Source organism: Pinus tabuliformis, chromosome 1_1, assembly GCF_031772625.1.
Source record: "Pinus tabuliformis cultivar Carrire ecotype Pingquan chromosome 1_1, CPIR1, whole genome shotgun sequence".
Classification (NCBI taxonomy): Eukaryota; Viridiplantae; Streptophyta; class Pinopsida; order Pinales; family Pinaceae; genus Pinus; species Pinus tabuliformis.
Window position 1 is genome coordinate 165,199,375 of NC_142297.1, and position 18,931 is coordinate 165,218,305.

The 18,931-nt window shown below is 35.7% G+C and overlaps 1 protein-coding gene across 3 annotated transcripts in view; it reads left to right on the top strand.

Moving 5' to 3' along the window:
• LOC149212097 (MADS-box protein SOC1-like) overlaps nucleotides 1–18,931 on the top strand; it is a 424,640-nt gene that overhangs the window by 320,092 nt on the left and 85,617 nt on the right. For 2 of the 3 annotated variants that reach the window (XM_089391709.1, XM_089391711.1), the window contains exons 3-5: nucleotides 7,809–7,870; nucleotides 7,978–8,077; nucleotides 8,168–8,209. In XM_089391709.1, coding sequence (XP_089247835.1) covers nucleotides 7,809–7,870; nucleotides 7,978–8,077; nucleotides 8,168–8,209 — 204 coding nt within the window. The remainder of the gene's footprint in view (nucleotides 1–7,808; nucleotides 7,871–7,977; nucleotides 8,078–8,167; nucleotides 8,210–18,931) is intronic. The other variant, XM_089391710.1, reaches the window with a different exon arrangement.

Consider the following 18,931-nt stretch of genomic DNA (forward strand, 5'->3'; position numbering starts at 1 on the left):
TAAGTGTTGTATTGAAGATTTATGTTAGACAAGTTTTTGTAATTGTACGAGTATAAATGTTTGCAATAGTTTAGGACAACATGAATAACATATTAGGAGGTGTCAAACGTTGGGAATTGAGGGAACATGAGAAAAAAGAACAAAAATATAAGACAAAGAAATAAACAAAAGAGTAATTGTGATACAAGATGAGGGGTGGTGTCTAAATACACCATTATAGAAATTAAGCACAACACATTGTGACCATAACATCATAATGCATGATTGAATAACAACGAATTTGATACATTTGATGCTTAATATTCAACCCATAGGGTTCTTTATTTAGTCTAGCCAAAGATAACCAAATTACATGGATTATAAAAGATTTTGTCCACAAAAAATTGTTAGCAGTTGCACTCACTTTCATGAAATCTATGGTGTTTTCTTGCTTGTCAACTACTGAGTCAACCTGACTATCTAGTCGATTCCTTGACCACTCGCTCTACTAGTCCACTAGCCCATGAGTACACTGACCATCTGTTGGTCAATTACCTGACCAACCCATCAACCATTCATTTGATCGGAATGTGAATTGCTTCGTTAGTTAACCACTTGACTAAATCTTTCATGTTAGTCAAATCCTTTCAATGACTATCTCTAGAAGCTCCACAATGTGATGAGCTAGCATTGTTAGAAACCAAGACAATACTTGGGGGGGGGGGTATGGATCAGCGTTGTGAAAATTTTAATATTTTTTTTCAAAAAGTAAATGCTGAAATACCAACAATCTCTTTAAAAAAATTTATGTAAGCATCAAGACAAGAACCATATATGCAACATGTTATCACCTAAAAACTGATCACCTAGCCATTTCTAACTAGGTGGATCAAGATATAGATGAACAAATGAAGATGGTTATGGTCTCTCCTTTCAGTTGACAAAGGGGGGAATTGTTGTTGATGAAATTGAAATTGAATTGATGATGATGGTTGTTAGATTGAAAGTTTCGACAAAAACACAATTTGGTAGTGGGAATCAAAATATTTTGGTGGACAAGCGATTGGGATGCTAATTGATAGCAAATGTTGGTATTTTTGTTCACTTGGATGATAATTGGACCTAGCAAAGGATAGATAGATCCTTTTGCATTGTAGCTTGGCATTATATTGAGTTTTTAAGCTTTCTCATTGAGGCTCAACGCAATAGTTTCAGCATGAAGACTTCGAGATGTTACTAGTTTCTTACAATGGACTTATGATTTTGGGGGGGGGGGATGTTAGCCTTACTCACATAAGCAACCATTAAGTCCAAGTATTCCCAAAATAATAAAATTATAAGACTTGGAAATTATAATTCCTACTTGTCTTTAGTGTGCTCATCAATTCTAGAATGATTCTATTCCTAATACTTGGGAGTTTGTTGAGGTCTAGTTGATTGAGAGATTCTCTCAAACTAGTTAGCCTCCTAGATTAGTGTGTGGTTGAAATATTCACTTAACCAAGAGATCAAATGTCCAAGATAGACAAACTATTTTGATACATAACTTGATGTATATATATTGTATCATTATTCTTTGTGAATATACATTTAGGGTTCAAAGCCTTTTCCGCCAAAGTTTTTGTCTCTCTGGTATTATTTTGTTTTTATTTAATTATCTTCAAACTTATATTAGTTTAGTAGGTCTCGCCCCCTCCATTTCTCTGTCCTTCCTTACATTGCTTCCATTATATCTCTCTCTCTCTCACCCCCCTTCGGTGTCTCGTGGAAGTGTAACCTACAACATATTTCGGTCATACAATTTACTTGTGATGCTTGTACGTTAGGGGGTAATTTGCTATCACCTAAAAAAAGATCACCTAGCCATTTCTGACTAGGTGGATTGAAATACACCATGTGGGATTAATTTTACCATAGTAGAATCACTTTCACCATAGGAAATAATTTAGTAAACCACTTTTATTAAATTATTTCTGCTTAAAATTAAAAACCCCATGAGAATAATTAAATAAATAATTTTTTATTTAATTTTGTTTAAAAATAATTATTTCATAATTTTTTCTTACTGTATTTGAATAAATCACCTTAGAATAATTAAATAAATAATTATTGATTTATTATTCCTTATTCTTGTTCTTCGAACAATTGTTAAACCATTATTTAATAATTATTTCAAATTCACACTTTTATTAATCCTTGCAAAGTGATTAATAAATCATTTTGTGTTAATTACTTTAACCATTTTCTAAATAAAGATATTTGACCATTATGAATATATGTTCTCTCTCCAAAAAATATAATAAAGTATTCCTGACGGTTAGATTTTGATCTGGTCAATAATATTTTATTATTTTCGAATTCCTAATTTAGCCCAATACTTTGTTATAAATAAGAGGGTTTTTCATTCAGTCTTCACTATGATCATTATTATCGTCACCATTAGCATCTTATGACATGTAAGCTCCCACTTGAGTTCCATCTTCCTTTTGGGCTTTCCCCATATTGAGAGAGAAATAGATTGCCGAAGCAGAAGGACATCAAAAGGACCCATCCCACAGAGGGGGGTCTACAAACCCATGTTGTAAATTTTTCTCATCGGTTGTTTTTTAATAAAACATTATTCAATTAAAGTCCTTCTGTTGGGTTATTGCACTTTCCTTTACTGCTGCTATATGTTTTAGACTTGCTTTATATATTTTTTGTAGGGTTTTATCATGTTTTGTTGCAGATTTGAAGCATAGAAGCAACTATTTTCTGTTGTTAGGGTCACTTGTCACCAGTGACTTAAGTGAATTATTTTTTATACACTTTTTCGAAATCTTTATGTTAACACAACACTTAAATACCTTAGACTTCTCTTCAATTACTTTTACAAAGGTTAGCTTCAAATTTAATTTACAGTGTTCTCAGGCATGCACCAAAAGTAAGATACTACTCACTACTTTATCATCGACTATTGAAAGGAGCTCCAACCCTTGATTTTTTACCAACCACTACTGGAAGGAGATACAACCCATCAGAGATCCATGCATATTTTTGTTTCATTCGATTTTCAAACTCAGATCAATAAGAATTTCTTGCTACAGATGTAATTTCTCCTATTGCTATACCTGAATGCCTTCCTTGCATTGATAAGCTCTTTTCTTGCTCTCTTTAAATGCCTTGTTGCTTACATACCTCAACTATTTCAAATAACCAATACCACCATTAAAACACCTTTATGCCTTTACCATTGAACTCTGATTCACTATCGAATGCCCTTTTAGATTCACCTAAAATATGATGCATTCACCCCCTAATGCATCTCTAATGATCACCTTCTTCACTGATACAATTATGCTTATAAAGTGATTTCAATGATCATTTTAGTTTTTAAGTTTAGTTATATTGAGTTTATAACTTACACTTAACTGAGGTTTGATCTTGATTACTTCATATCTTTCTACTTCTAGTATGTTCTTCTTCAATTTTAGTTCCATTGTCTTGATATCAATCTTTGAGTTGTTCTACTAATTTTAGTCATTCTAGAATTCTATGGGATTTAACAATGACTTTAGTTGTAGTTCCAAATCTAGTGTACTACTAGATTTGGTCAAAACTACCAAATATACAACCAAGTATGTTCATGCTGCCAAACAACTGCCAACTCACTCATGTCGTGTTCAACAATTTTAGCCCACCTCTAGTTTTGGTGCCAAAACACCAAATATGGCATTATACACCAAAATGTTGTCAACTCAATCATGTTAGACCCTCTCCATTGGTGACATTAACACTATGCATATGACCAGGCTTGAACACACCTTTATTCTAAGCCTCAAGGGCTTAATCATGTGGACAAACCTTCTATACCCTTGGTCACTAGGCCTTATACAGATACGTGTCCCGGAGCACGCCTCTAACCCCGATCTTATTTTCCTAGAAATAAAACTTAGAGCTTCAATGAAAATCGTTGGGATCAATCCTTCAAGATTATGTGTCCTATGGGGACTGCCACATGTGCCCACAAACCAATCAGAAAATTGCCAGTATGACTTGTCCCTGCTAGCTTGTATGCCACCATGTCATAGTGTCCCGTCACCTCGAGGATAAAACTTTCTACGCCATTGGATCCCACTACGGTTGACTGGGCGAGGTGATGTGTCTCTAATGCTAACATGTCTGCCATTTTGTACACCACATTGCGACATGTCACTCACTAATTGGTGTCGTCCGTCACCTATTTTCAACCCACATGACCACCTTAAAATATCAAATATGCATGCCATGTGTCACATCCCTATTGCTCCATGTCATGTTAACATCATCAACCACTGTAGCTATATGTCATCTTAGTCATGAAATCAAATCATACCATGTGTCCTATTATGGTTGGTCCATGCTATCAAGCCTCCATGTCATTGGTATGGCAGAAGGGCGATTGAGGCCATTGTTTTCATTAATTTTCCATTAAACTTTAAGGGCAGGGATGGGAAGTTTTTGTTGCAACATACAGAAACATTGATGTGACCTTAGGGTTCTCTCCTAGGTAATAAAGATGCAATCCCTTGGAATCCCACAGGGGTGAGTTCACCAGGGTGACTTGTCAGTGGGGTCCCCTTGCTCGGTTGACACGCACCAATCAATGTTGCATCTGTCGGCCACGTTTTCCCACTGCTTGCTTCGACGCCCATGTCCTCCCTTTGTATAATGGTTGCACCTTCCTCAGAAACATCTCGGTCTATTTGCATTGGGATTTTGTGTCTTGGGTAGGACCCATGCTATACGTCCTGAGCTCGGTCGACCTATGTGTCCATGTGGCTGTGCTTGCTGCCTATGTCTGGTGACTCAGTGACGGGGCCATTGGCTAGAGTATCAAAATTGGACTTTCAACTTTATAACCTTCATCAACCTTGTCTTTTGATCTAAGAAGTCTATTTCAGATTTCAATATACCATTGCAATGCTCTTTCCGAGAACTATCCATATGAGCATTTTCTAAGTGCAATTGAGTTGATCTTCTGAGCTGAAATTGGCTCCAAAGTCTCTACTGCTTGAAACACACTTGTTCACCTATCTGCTTGGAAATATTTGAGCTTTACCACACCTTTGACATGCTTGTCAAACTAATAACAATCTCCATGAAATTATTATTAACATCATATAACTCCTTTGACATCAACATGTTGGACATCAATTAGAACATATTATAACAATGTGCCCCTTTGTCATTGGTGGAAACATTAAACATTACTTCACATCGATGGCCACTCCTCATGCTACATCTAGCCACATAATGCTGTCTTTTTCTCTCCTTGTGATTGATATCTGTCTTCTCCCTATCAATGGCTAATTCGTTCCTTCTCATATTAATTTAAGCAATGGTTTTCTTACTTCTCTCACCCTTGTTTACTTCCCCCCTTTGACATCAATGGAAAAGGGCTACGCTGTTCAACCAACAAGTGTTAACTCTTAATTGATACCATTGATACCGGTTGTTAATTGAGTATTCTCCCACTTTTGTCATGCTCTCTTTGTGGTATTAAGAGTCTGGAAATTTGTTGCACTATTAGCTCTTTTCACCAATGTCTGATCCCTTATCAAATATGTTCCCAATTTTTAAAGAAACAATTTAGAAGTAGAATAACAATCCTACAACTCATCATATTTGCAACATAAACTCTGATCAATCAAGAAACATTGATATGGATCAACAACACCACCAACCTCTGCCCACAATTATTCTTAACAACAACAAATTATCATATGATCAAAGATTAGTAGTACGTCAACAACTATTTAAAAATGAAAAGTGACAGTCTTTCCTTAATCATTCAGATGCATTATTTGAGTATCTCTTCTTTTGCTACATGCATCTGATATTTCTCAGATCAATTGAAGCCATCCCCTTCTCTTCTCAATGAATAGATCTACTCCCCTTAAGTAGATTATCTCCCTTTTCCTTGAGTAGATTATTTCCTTTCTTCTTCCACACTTAAGTATGTTGAGTCCTTATCGGGGCAACTCCACGAGCTTGTCTTTTTGCTTTTCTAAGTGAATTTCTCCCACAATCTAAGCATATGATCGAGTTGATATTCTTATCACCCAATAAAGCTAACCAATATATCGCAAAAGGGGAGTAGATTATCTCCCTTTTTCTTGAGTAGATTATTTCCTTTTTTCTTCCACACTTAAGTATGTTGAGTCTTTATTGGGGCAACTCCACGAGCTTGTCTTTTTGCTTTTCTAAGTGAATATCTCCCACAATCTAAGCATATGATCAACTTGATATTCTTATCACCAAAAAAAGCTAACCAATATATCACATGTTTTGCTTTTGCTTCTTTCTCTTTGTCTGTGCTTGCATTTTGCTTGTACTGTAGTGGAGCACTGACTACAACACAATTAATATTATTAGTGAGATCCACCATAGGAATATTACTCGGCTAAGTTTCTCATACGACTCAAGTCTGTGATGGTTTCCTTTTTCTTTTGGCATGGTCCTTTTATTGCTGTTGTGAAATTTCCCTCTTTGGTCCTCATCACGATTTGTGTTTCTATTTGCATTTCTTTGAAAAGGAGGTATTCTCTTGAGAAGTCTACATGGAGATACTATGTGCCCATAATCGACACACCTATAACATTCAACATTATTTAAGAGAGGTGAAAAGGAATTATTATAATTCTTACCATATTCTCTGCTAATTTATCCATATTCTCTGCTAATTTATCCATTAGATGCTTCTCTGGATCGGTTTTTAAAAAAATTGTCTAGAAGGGAAAATGACTATTGCATTTGGCTATTTGATTTACTTCTTTGAGCAATTAGTTGGTGTAACTCTTGTTTCTTCTTCTCTATACTGCTCCACTATGATTAAAACACCCGAGAGGCTACTTGCCTTTGTCTTTATGAAACATTGAACCATAATTTTGTATGACATATCCCCACTCAAACAGATAAAAATATCCAAATTACATAGTGTACTAAACCTTGTGTATGTTCCTTATATCAGTGAACGACATATAATTATGCACAATCCTCTCATGAAAATTGCATGGACCCCTCCATTAACGATTTGAATCAAATGAGATTCCTCTTTAGGAATAGAAAATGCATCACCTTAGAGATAACTGATGATTTCCACCTAGGTTCGTTCACGTTGACACAGCAGTGTGCTTCTTGCTTGCACAACATAGGAAAGTCCAGACTGGACCGGTCTGCTCTCATTGCTTGGAATCAACTTCTTTTTGAAAAAACCCTGCAATAGTAGTCACAGCTCTGAAATTTTTATATTTTTAATTTAATTATGTTATATTTTATATGATTATTTTAAAATATTTTAATTATAGTTATATGTTATATTAAAGGTGTTTTTGGTGGTAGAGATGTCATGTAGTGTAGTCTAATGTCTTGGAAATATTTTGATCTGAATTAATCAATCGTATTCATGTGTAATATAGTTTATTTAACAATTTATTTATTTTTAAGAGTGAAAACAGATTTAATCTTTCTTAATAAGTAATAAATCAAAAATTAAAATACAAGTAAACTGATAATATATTATATTATTATTTTAATATACATATAAGAAAATTAGAATATTAAAATTAATGATAATATATTATATTATTATTTTAATATACATATAAGAAAATTAGAATATTAAAATATTAATTTCAAAATTAGAATATTAAAATATTAATTTCAAATTTTATATAAATATGATATTGATATTATTATTTTCCGTAACAAGGAAATATAAAAAAATTCAACCCAATTTACGTATGATGAATGATAGCGAGTTTACCTTTAAATACTTTTTTACTAAGATATCATTATTATATGTGTAGGCTTTAAAACGAGAAATTGCGAATATGGAAGAAAGGATTGAGATTCTTGAATGCACGCAAAGGTAACGAGCTTTCAATGTGGATCCATGCAATAGAATTAATATTTTATGTTATTAATATATCTTGTATTCGACTTTAGGGTATTTTTTTTTTCTTGCACTTGTTGTAGAGAGATGTTGGGCGAGGAACTGGCATCATGTGGATTGAAGGATTTAAATCAGTTGGAGAGCCAGGTTGAACGAGGCTTGAGAAATATACGAGCGCGAAAGGTAGTTATAACGTGATACCACTTTTAATATTTATCATGGGTTAATGTAAATAATATTTTCTTAATTGTAGTTTCCTGTCTGACATGTCAGAACGAAATATTGGTGACTCAAATAGAGCAACTTCAAAGAAAGGTACTCCTTTGCAGAGATTCATTTGAGAATGTACGATTAGATGCTTGTTAATGTGGAATATAAATATGTATAATGAAATTGAATTTACATTATTTGTGGGTGATTGTAGTCAGTGAGATTGAATTTATGTGATAAAAATATATGATTGAAGTTATATATTTTTTTTAAGCGGTTAGAAAGATTGAATTTATAGTAGGTGAAAATATCTACGATTGAATTTAGATGTTTTGTAAATAATAGTATTTAACTAGTTTGAGTAAATGGTAAAGAAAAATATAAATTTTTAAACTATTTGTTGGTGATGAATACGTATTTATCTTTTTCCTGACTTTATGCTATTCCTTTCAAATTTATTATCTTGTTCAAATTGGTAATTGGCGAGGTTTGAAATTTTGCATATGCATGTTGTGGAAGTTATGTTTCGTCTAATAACCCATGTATTTGTACTGTCATATCGGGTTGACAAGGAAACCAGAATATGTAAAGGTGTTGTTAAGATTGTGATATAAACGTTTGATAGTATTTTCTTCTTTATGAAAGATTCATGATGTTAGATTGAGCGAAGCCTTAGTTGTTTTAGGCCTGGATAGATATCCAAAGTGTTTATAATTAAAACTATTAAAATTTGCAATAGGATATAAATTTATTGAGATTTTTTTGGAACTTAAAATATCATAAGAGAGTAAAACATGGTAAATGAGTGTAGGAGGTTTTACTCAATGAAGCTTTAACTTATTAGGTGAGTTAGCTGTATATTAAAAAATATCCTTAATTCTAAAAATCACATTGTTTAACCCTCTACCAATACAAACCTAATACACCTTCGCAATTTAAAATACCTCTACTTCCACTATATATGTTAGGTATCCATTTTTCCATTAACATTTTTTATATCTCTTTATATGTTTTCATTAACTTTCAACTCCATTTTTTATACCTGCCAATATAAAATCCCTTTGCCCCTATATATCCCCAATATATTAAGGCATTTTTTCCTCAATATATATCTCCCAATATGAACTCACATAGTATGGTATTGCTCCCCAATATGAACTTATATAGTATGGTATTGCTCAAACCAAATTATGTTAGTATGGTATTGCTCAAACCAGAAAATGTAAGGGTGTTATTAAGATTGTGATATAAACCTTTGATAAAGAAATAATCTTCTTCCTTATGAAAGATTCATGATGTTAGATTGAGTGAAGTCTTACTTGTTTTAGGGCTTGATAGATATCCAAAGTGTTTATAATTAAAACTATTAAAATTTGCAATAGGATATAAACCTATCGAGATTTTTTTGGAACGTAAAATACCATAAGAGAGTAAAACATCGTACACCAGCGTGCATGGTTTAGATGTGACGCATGATACTAGAACCATCTGTTTTTTTAATATAGCAATGGTGGAAGCGTAGGGACGCTCAATATAGCAATATTGTTCTCCACAGTGTTCATGGTTAACTAGTGGAGCTTGCAGTAAGCTATAAACGTACCGATAAATTTTGTAATGTAAGATCGTATAAGAGACGAGAGTAAGGATAAGAGAGATCATAAAAATCAACACGGGCATGCCTAGTTACTAAGAGCGATAGACTCAGATCAGATTTTGTCTCCTTCTCTGTTATGCAGCCCATCCTGTGTTAACTGGATCTTGTGAATGCTAACCCTGATCATCTGGGTTTTCCTCTTACTACTCTGGCCCGCACCTCGATTTCCTTCCTCCAAGAATATGGCCATAAACTCTTCAATAGTCCAATATAATGCAGAGATCGGAGAAAACATAAATTGCCATTCTTTGGCGTGACCCAGGTTATGGACACAGCGTGAGGAGGTACTCCTTATCTTAGGCAGTCCAAGTTTTTATCTGAGTTCTTGCACGGTCCTCCATTTTTGAGATATGCTGGACAACGTTGCTCTTTCGGATTGGGTTGTGTGTCCATCTCACGGTCCATGTCAAAAATTTTCGTCCGTCCCGCGTTTCTGCTCACTTGTTCTCGGGAGGTCAAACAGTTTATCAGAGTAGGCCAAATAGTTTGTTAGAGGGATTTTCATAGTCAATAACAAACTTAAATGTAGACAAATAGTACGAGGACACCATCATGGCATATCAAAAAATTAGATACCAAAGTCATTATTGTAAACTTTTGAGATTAATATAATATTTCAGAAATATGAAGGAATCATAACAGGTGTTATATTTTTATTCTTATTTTATTTGGTATTATATATAAGAATTTCTTATATCAGATCATATAAAAGTTATATAAAAGTTTGGGTGAATATTTGTGCTTATGTTTTTATTTCCCGAGACAAAAGACGCCTTTCATAAAATTGGTATCATTTCAATCAATGATTTGCAAAGCTCTTGCTTATTTTTTCTCAAAATTTTTGTTGATATATAAGTTGATTCTCTTCGATGTGTTTTTTATCTAATTATAATAGTCCATTATTTAATATTTGGAAAATCTAATGATATCTCATATCAATATGCTTTGTTTTAGAATAGAAGGCATGAGCTTTTGGCATGACAGATTGTAAGTTTGTTGTCAGTATTCAATGCATAACCTTCGTGCTACAACTTGGCTCACCAAAAATCTCTTCATCCAAAGCATTTCCTTGCATGCATGGGTTGTTGCAATATATGTAGCCATAGTGGTAGAAAGGTCCACCACTTTTTGCATTTTAGATTCCCATGAAACTACAACCCTACAAAAATGTAGATGTGTCTTGTTGTCTATTTTTTGGGATCGATGTCACTTGTTATATAAACATCGATAAATCTTTCCATCAATTTATTAGTACCTAGAAAAAACAAACAATAATCAATTGAGCTTTTTATATTTCTTAAAATCTATCTAACTACACTCCAATGTTCCTTCCCGGTTTGGCAAGAAACCTACTTACCATTCCCATAGAAACCTACAGGCAAGTACATATAATTTGCATAAATAAAGCTTCTTACTCCTAAAGCATATGAAATCTTGGACATTTCTGCTTTTGCTTCAATACTAGTGGGGCATTGTTTACTTGTTAATTTAAGATGACAAGCAAGTGGTATACCTCCAAGTTTTGCATCAGCCATATCAATCTTTTGCAAGTTTTGGACAGCCCATGTTTCCTTCCTTTCCTTTGGCTTATAGTTTGCATCTCCAAAATCTACCTTGTTGGTTCTAAATTCTTCATTGCAAAGGCCTTGTTTAATTTTTCTTTTAATCGGTTAATTATCAATGTATCATTTTTTAACTAGAAACATGTCGTCAACATATTCAAATTCCTATAGTATTGACCATGGACTTGTTTTAGTCCATATAGACTCTTCTCCTACTTGCAAAGCAAATTTTTTATAATTTCTTTAATAATTCTCTCAAGTTGTTCCATATGTATTTCTTTTTCTCACTAATCTTACAAAATCCTGATCCGGAAATTTCTATAAAAGAGTCTTACATAATCCTGATCGATTAAAAAATTTGACAACATTGTTTTAAAAGCCATATCAATTCCGTCACATAAAACCATGTTGGGAAGTATATAATTCTTTCATCTATATAACATCATGCTATTAAATATATAATTCTTTCATCTATACAACATCCTGCTATTAAATATGCAATTCTTGCATCTATACAACATCCTACTATTAAATATATAATTCTTTCATCTATACAATATCCTGATATTAAATATATAATTCTTCCATCGATTGTTAAAATTTACTCTAACTTAAATACAATATAACACTGGTAAGAAAAACAAAAACTAGATTTTATTAAATGGTCACATTCGGCTTGCCACTCTTAATCCTTCCATGTTCTTGGTAGGTCATTTCCCGTCCGTACTCTTCCTTCTCGTGACTTTGATCCATTATGTGAGATAAGCTTTTATTCGTTACCATATCCTTGACAGGGATTGAGATGCTCAAGACAGACAAATGATAAAATAAAAAAATAAAAAGGCAGTAAAGCGCAAATGCAGCCAAGTACTCTTCTCATTATTGAGTAACAACTATTTTTTCATTATTGAGTAACAACTAAATAGATTATATAGGAGATAAGGAAACATTATAATAAGTAGCTAGAATAAACTTTAACTAGAACTTAACTAAATTGAAATTGATTGAATTAAACTAAATTAATTATGGCAATTAAGAAACCTAAGAGGTAGATGGAATTATTTCTTCCAACACTCCCCCTTCATTACAAGAACAAACATTTCAAAGATTAGAAACTTACGGCTAAATACAATATCACTTTGAACTTGACAAAAAGAAATAAACTAAAATGAATGTTGGTCTGAGTCTCAACAAGGCTTACAAATATGACTCAAATATTTCATTTTGACTTTCTTTGATTCAACATATTAATGAAATTTCTTCTTGATCTTGTTGCTTCAATCACTGATGCTTTCAACCTGTTTCGGTTTTTTCCTACTCTAGATCACGAACTTTGAATATTGATTTTTATTGCAACTAGAATGATGCCAATCCATTTCAATTCCTTTTTCAAAAAGTTCACTTTTTCACTAATAGTTTCTTGTTCCTTAAACAACTCCTACATCAATTCGTAATAATGCTTAATCTCTTCAGGACTCCATTACATAAAAATTTCATTAATTTTTTCATTTTGAACATCGTCTGTGCTGCCTTCAACATTCATTGTTGCAACTCTATGCATACTTCATCAAAACATAATGTTTTAAGCCATGCTTCAAAGAACTTTAATTCTTCTTCAAATTTTGTTGCTTCTTCCATACCATTTTCTTCATAATCTCTTCTTCTTGAAAGATGATAGTCTTAATTATCTGCACACTCAAAATCAATGGTCTATTATGTAAATATGTTAAGCTCTTTGAAAACATATCTTGGTGTGAGCAAATTGATGTACCTTTAGAACAACATGCTCATCCCTAAATTGCACCGAAACAGATACAAGAATAGATACTGATACGACGATTCAAAAGAATCCGAGTGCAATCCAAGGAAACAAATATATATATATATATATATAAAAGAGTATTCCAACCATATAAGTATTTAAATATAATTAATAATCATAATTTAAATTTATTTATATTTATTTTTGTTCGTAATAATTTATAACTTGTATTTTAAATTATAATTTAAATAATTTATATTAGTTTAAATTATCCTTTATATTTTAGTTATTAAAAACAAAAATAGTTTTAGTTAATAGTTCAATCGCATAATCTATATTATATAGTTAACAACCGATTAAATTATCAACTAGAACTACAAATATGGCTATCACAATTAATTAAAAATAAAAATATCACTACTAAATATATTTAATATTATAATTATATTAATTTAAATTATAATTATAATAAAATTGGAAAGATAAACTATATACATGAAAATTTTAAACAAATTAAAATGTAAATCTTATAGTTAAATTGTTGGTACTCACCCTAGTTCTCGTGGCCTTCATGGTCGAGTTGGCACTCGTGCTTTCACACGGAACGCAACGTTCCAACCCCATTACCCTCACACAACGCTGACTTCGCCCCCGCCCTTGTCGGCCACGCTCAGTTCCGTGTTGGTTTCCATGGTGGTCTTGTCTTGTTCTCTTATTATGATGGAGGAAAAACAGTTGTTCCAATTATTGCCATGAATTTTGCCTCCAACAAAATAGTGAAACACGAGTAAATAAAACAGTAAACTAGTTCATGTGATTGTTGTTTCTAGATCCACCTCTAGAACCATATGATTCGTGGCTGGGCTAGGTGAAACCATATAAAAATTGTAAATACCTTCGAGAGTTGTATGGCTGTTGGAGGTAATACACACCTAAGACCTTCATTACTGGCACATGCGGACACTTAGTTAGAGCATTCACTGGCATGCAAGGCTTCAACATTGGAATCTTCACCAGACTGGCGCCTTTGACTGTCCATGCATGCATGGGACTACATGCAAGATCCTTTCTGCATGATTTACTCCCTGATTTGCTCCTCCTTTCACTCTGCAACTGGCTAATTCTCTCCAGAACTTGCTGTAGGTGTTGAGTCTTCTCATTGATCACCACTATGGTGTATTACCTTGGGATCTTCACCCAGTAATGCTATATCATGAGCATTGTAACCTATTTTCTGAATCAATCATTCTTTTTTGTTCTTTCGATTCTTTTAGTGTTTTTGCTTTGCAAAGCTGTGTTCGACCTTTACTAGCTAGATTCATCTGTGTAGGCTTTCTAACACATTTACATGGTATCAGAGCCCACGAGTTGCTAGATAAAAGGCGCAACAGTACTTTATTTTGCAGGTATTACAGCTTGGAGATTGAAGATCGATAGAAAAATGGAGTTTCCAAAAGCATCGATCCCAACATTGTACAACTATCACGAATGGAAGGACCAAATGGCTTGATAGCTTCGTCAGAAAGGGTTGTACAAGATTACCATGGCTGTAGAAGTGGAACCCACTTCAACCATAGAGAAATCCAAGTACCTCAACCGCATGGATGAGGCCCACGAATCCATATGCATGTGTATCTCCCCAGAGTTGCAGTTTCATCTATCTACCTGCAATACTCCCAATGAGATTTGGAAAAAGGTTGAAGAAGTCTACGGGAAACAGGATGAGGTGAAAGGACATCTGCTCAAAGTGGAGCTGCTCTCATTAGATCCATGGAACTATGACATAATTCAAGACTTCTTCACTAAATATAATGATCTATTGTTGCAACTCAAGGGTTGTGGAATTGACAAATCCAAGGAGAAGAGTCGCCAAGTTCTCTCTATTATGTTAAAGCTCGGACCAGAATACTCCGTCTTTGTGTCTACATTTCATTCAGTAAGGCTCGCAATAGGTAAATCCTACACTATGCCTTCTCTCAAAGAGTTCATGGAGTCCATGACTTTGGAGCAGGATAACCTCATTAGCATGGGAAAAATCAAACCTCCAAAAGTGCATGCACTTGCTGTGCATGGTGGCAGCAACGATAAAAATCACAGATTTGATTCAAATCAGAAAAATCAGTAGGAAAGAGACAAGGGAAAAGCGCATTCCCATCCTAAGAAGGAAGGGTACACCAAGCCCTTCAATGACTCCTCCGGCTCCAGAAATGAGAAAGGGGAGAAAGGAGTCAAATGCACATACTGTCACCGAGGATTCCATCTAGAATCCTCCTGCGTGAAGAAGCAAATTGATCAAATGGTAGAAATCCTTCAGAAGCACAACCTTGGTGACCACATCCCTCGGGGCGCCAAGAAGAAAACTGAGGATCTGCCACACGGGAAAGGTAACAATTTTCATGCTTTAGTTGCAATTAACTCTTCCCCTGATGCATGGATTATAGATTCTGGTGCATCACATCATATGGCTGCTACAAAGGAAGTCTATTCCTCTTTGGATGCATGCAAAGGACCTCCCATCCTCATGCGAGATGACTCACCTATTGAGGTCACCAGAAAAGGTAGAGTGAAACTTTTACACAGAAGCTTTGAAGATGTGGTTCATGTTCCAAAACTTTCGGTAACCCTGCTTTCAGTTTATCAGATCACTCATTCTGGCACCAGAAAAAGAGTGGAATTCACTCCAGATGCAGTGAACATATATGACCTACATAGCAGCTCCAAAATTGCAACCGGTGAGGTAAACAATGGAGCTAAACTCTATACATTTTCTGAATTTATTGAATCTGAATCCTCGTTATTGCTTACACATGCTGATGATAGTAGTAGGCTTTGGCACGAGAGGTTTGGTCACTTAAATTACAGTGATATGCAGCAGCTAAGCAAGAATGAGATGGTGGAAGGCTTGCCAAATATCAGTTTCTCCAAAGGAGTTTGTAAAGGGTGTGTCCTTGGCAAACATCCTAGAGAAAAGTTTGACACCGGCAAGACTCACAGAGCATCCTCTCCTCTAGATCTGATCCATGGTGATCTCATGTAGCCTTTTCCTCATCCTTCCATCAACAAAGCAATGTATGTCCTTACATTTATTGATGATTTCTCATGGTATACTTGGGTGTATCTTCTCAGGGCCAAATCTAAAGTTTTTGCGCGCTGTGAAGATTTCAAAGCAATAGTTGAGACACAATTAGAGAGAAAGATCAAAGCCCTCCGTACAGACAATGGGAGGGAATACATTAACACAACACTTCAGAACCTTTGCCTTGAGTTCAACATACAGTTGTAGCACACAATTCCATACACTTCGCAGCAGAACGAAGTTGCTGAGAGAAAGAACCGATCTCTCAAAGAGATGGATTCCTGCATGCTACATGCTAAGTCACTACCTCATAAGCTATGGGTTGAAGCACATAATTGTGCTAACTACATCCAGAACAGTTCTCCTCATAGCTCTGTCAAGGATTGGAGCCCCCTTGAGGTTTGGAGCGGCACTAAATCGAAGGTCACCAACTTTTGTGTTTTGGGCTCCCGAGCATGGGCCAGGATTCCCTCGGAAAAGAGGAAAGCTCTTGCTCCATAGAGCATTGAGTGCATCTTTGTTGGATACCCTGATGGTGTGAAGGGATAGCGATTCCTGATTTCCTCTATGGACAAGCTCATCATTGATCGAAGTGTCAAATTTGAGGAAAGTCTCTCGCATGTACCTCAATTGACGCATGCAGACACCTTTTATCTACCTCATGTCCAAGATGATGACTCAATACACTCAAATGTAGATACAAAGCATGTAGATGCCAAGGTAGAGCATGCAGATGCAGAGACAGTGTCTTTAGACACAAATCTAGTACATGCATATGATGATCCACATCCAAGCCCAGATCGGGCTTCTAGCAGTGAATCAACTTCCCTTGTCATAAATCAGAGAACAAGGAGCTTAAGTGAGATATATGCACAAGACCACCCAGCTGCTAGAAATGGTCTTGTGGGGGATAATTCTGATCCGCGGAGGACTAGCTCAGAGTTTATTGAGCCTCCTCTTGCCCTCACTGCCACTAAACCAACGCCATCTCGACATTGTCATTTGGTTCAGTCTTCTGATCCGCAGAATTATGCTGAGGTTGTTGGGCATCCCTCTTGGGAGTCTGCCATGGAGGAGTATAACTCCCTCCTCAAGAACTAGACTTGGGATCTGGTCCCCCTTCCTTCAGGAAGGAAACTTGTCTGATGTAAATGGGTCTACAGGGCCAAGAGTGTTGCAGATGGGCAAATCACCAGACAGAAAGCCAGGCTAGTAGCCAAAGGCTTCCAGCAAGTGCATGGCATTGATTATGATTAGACCTTTGCTCCAGTAGTAAAGATGGATTCTATACGCCTTGCACTTGCCATTGCAGCTGCCCAGGGGTGGGAAGTACATCAGATGGATGTGAAGAATGCCTTTCTTCACGGAGACCTATCTAAGGAGATCTACATGGAGCAGCCCCATGGTTTCATTCAGGATTCGTCTTTGGTCTACAGACTGAAGAAGTCTCTCTACGGCCTTAAGCAAGCCCCGAGAGCTTGGTATGCGAAGATGGATTCTTTTCTCTTATCAGAAAACTTCGAAAGATGTAAGTCTAATCCGAACGTTTACATGTTCAGGACACCTGACTCTTTTCTTATCTTAGTTTTGTATGTGGATGATCTTGATCACCGGCAGCTCGGCTTTAGCCATTGCTACAGCCAAGAGGACCTTGCATGATAGGTTCTTGATGACAGACATGGGTCCATTACACTTCTTTCTTGGTCTTGAGATCAGCCCGGATGCCACAGGGATCAAACTCTTTCAGGCTAAGTATGCATGGGATCTCCGCGAGAGATTTCACTTGACTGACTGCAAGCTAGCACCGACTCCTTTTTTGTCTGGGGTTCACCTTGAGGATGGAGTTGACACTCCATTAGTTGTCATTACTCTCTATCGACAGCTAGTTGGGAGCTTACTGTACCTCAACCACTCCAGACCATATCTCTCATATGCAATAGGGGCAGTTTCCAGATACATGCAGGAGCTGCATGAGCTACACTGGAAAGCTACCAAGCGCATCCTCCAATATGTGCAGAGCACCATCACCTTCGGGATTCACTATGCAGCAGGCACTGCATTGAAACTCCTTGGCTTCACAGATTCTGATTGGGCAGGCGACAACATTGATCGCAAGTCCACCTCCGGATATTCACTCAGTCTAGGGTCTGGCCCTATCTATTGGCCGAGCAACAAGCAGGCTGCTATTGCTCTCTCTTCAGCTGAGGCCAAGTACAATGGAGTAGTAAACATCACCATTCAGGCTTTGTGGCTACAACACTTCATCCAGTTCCACCAGCCCACTGTCATCTGGTGTGACAACCAGAGCACTCTAAAATTTTGCAACGATCCAGTACAACAGCAGCGGATGAAGCACATATAGATTCATATGCACTACATCAGAGACTTAGTACATGATCGAGTCATTGATTTGCAACTCTGTCCTTCTGTAGAACAAATTGAAAACATCTTCACCAAGACATTCACTAAGCAAGTTTCACTCTTTGCGTGATCGTCTTGGAGTGAAGGGCACAGTTGTTTAGCAACTGTCTTGATCCAGATTTAAACAGGAACGCAATAAATTACAGAGATAACCATAAACACAGAGATGCGATAACCATAAAGATAGATATGCAGCGGAAATAATACTTCATTTCATTACTGTAAAATACTGAAATATGCTTACAAATAGAAATAGAAATAACCCAGCTAGGCCGATGGTAGCTTACCTCTGAGAAGAGATGTGTCGGCTACATGCCTCTGAACTATTCCGAACCGTGTTACAATGAGGCTC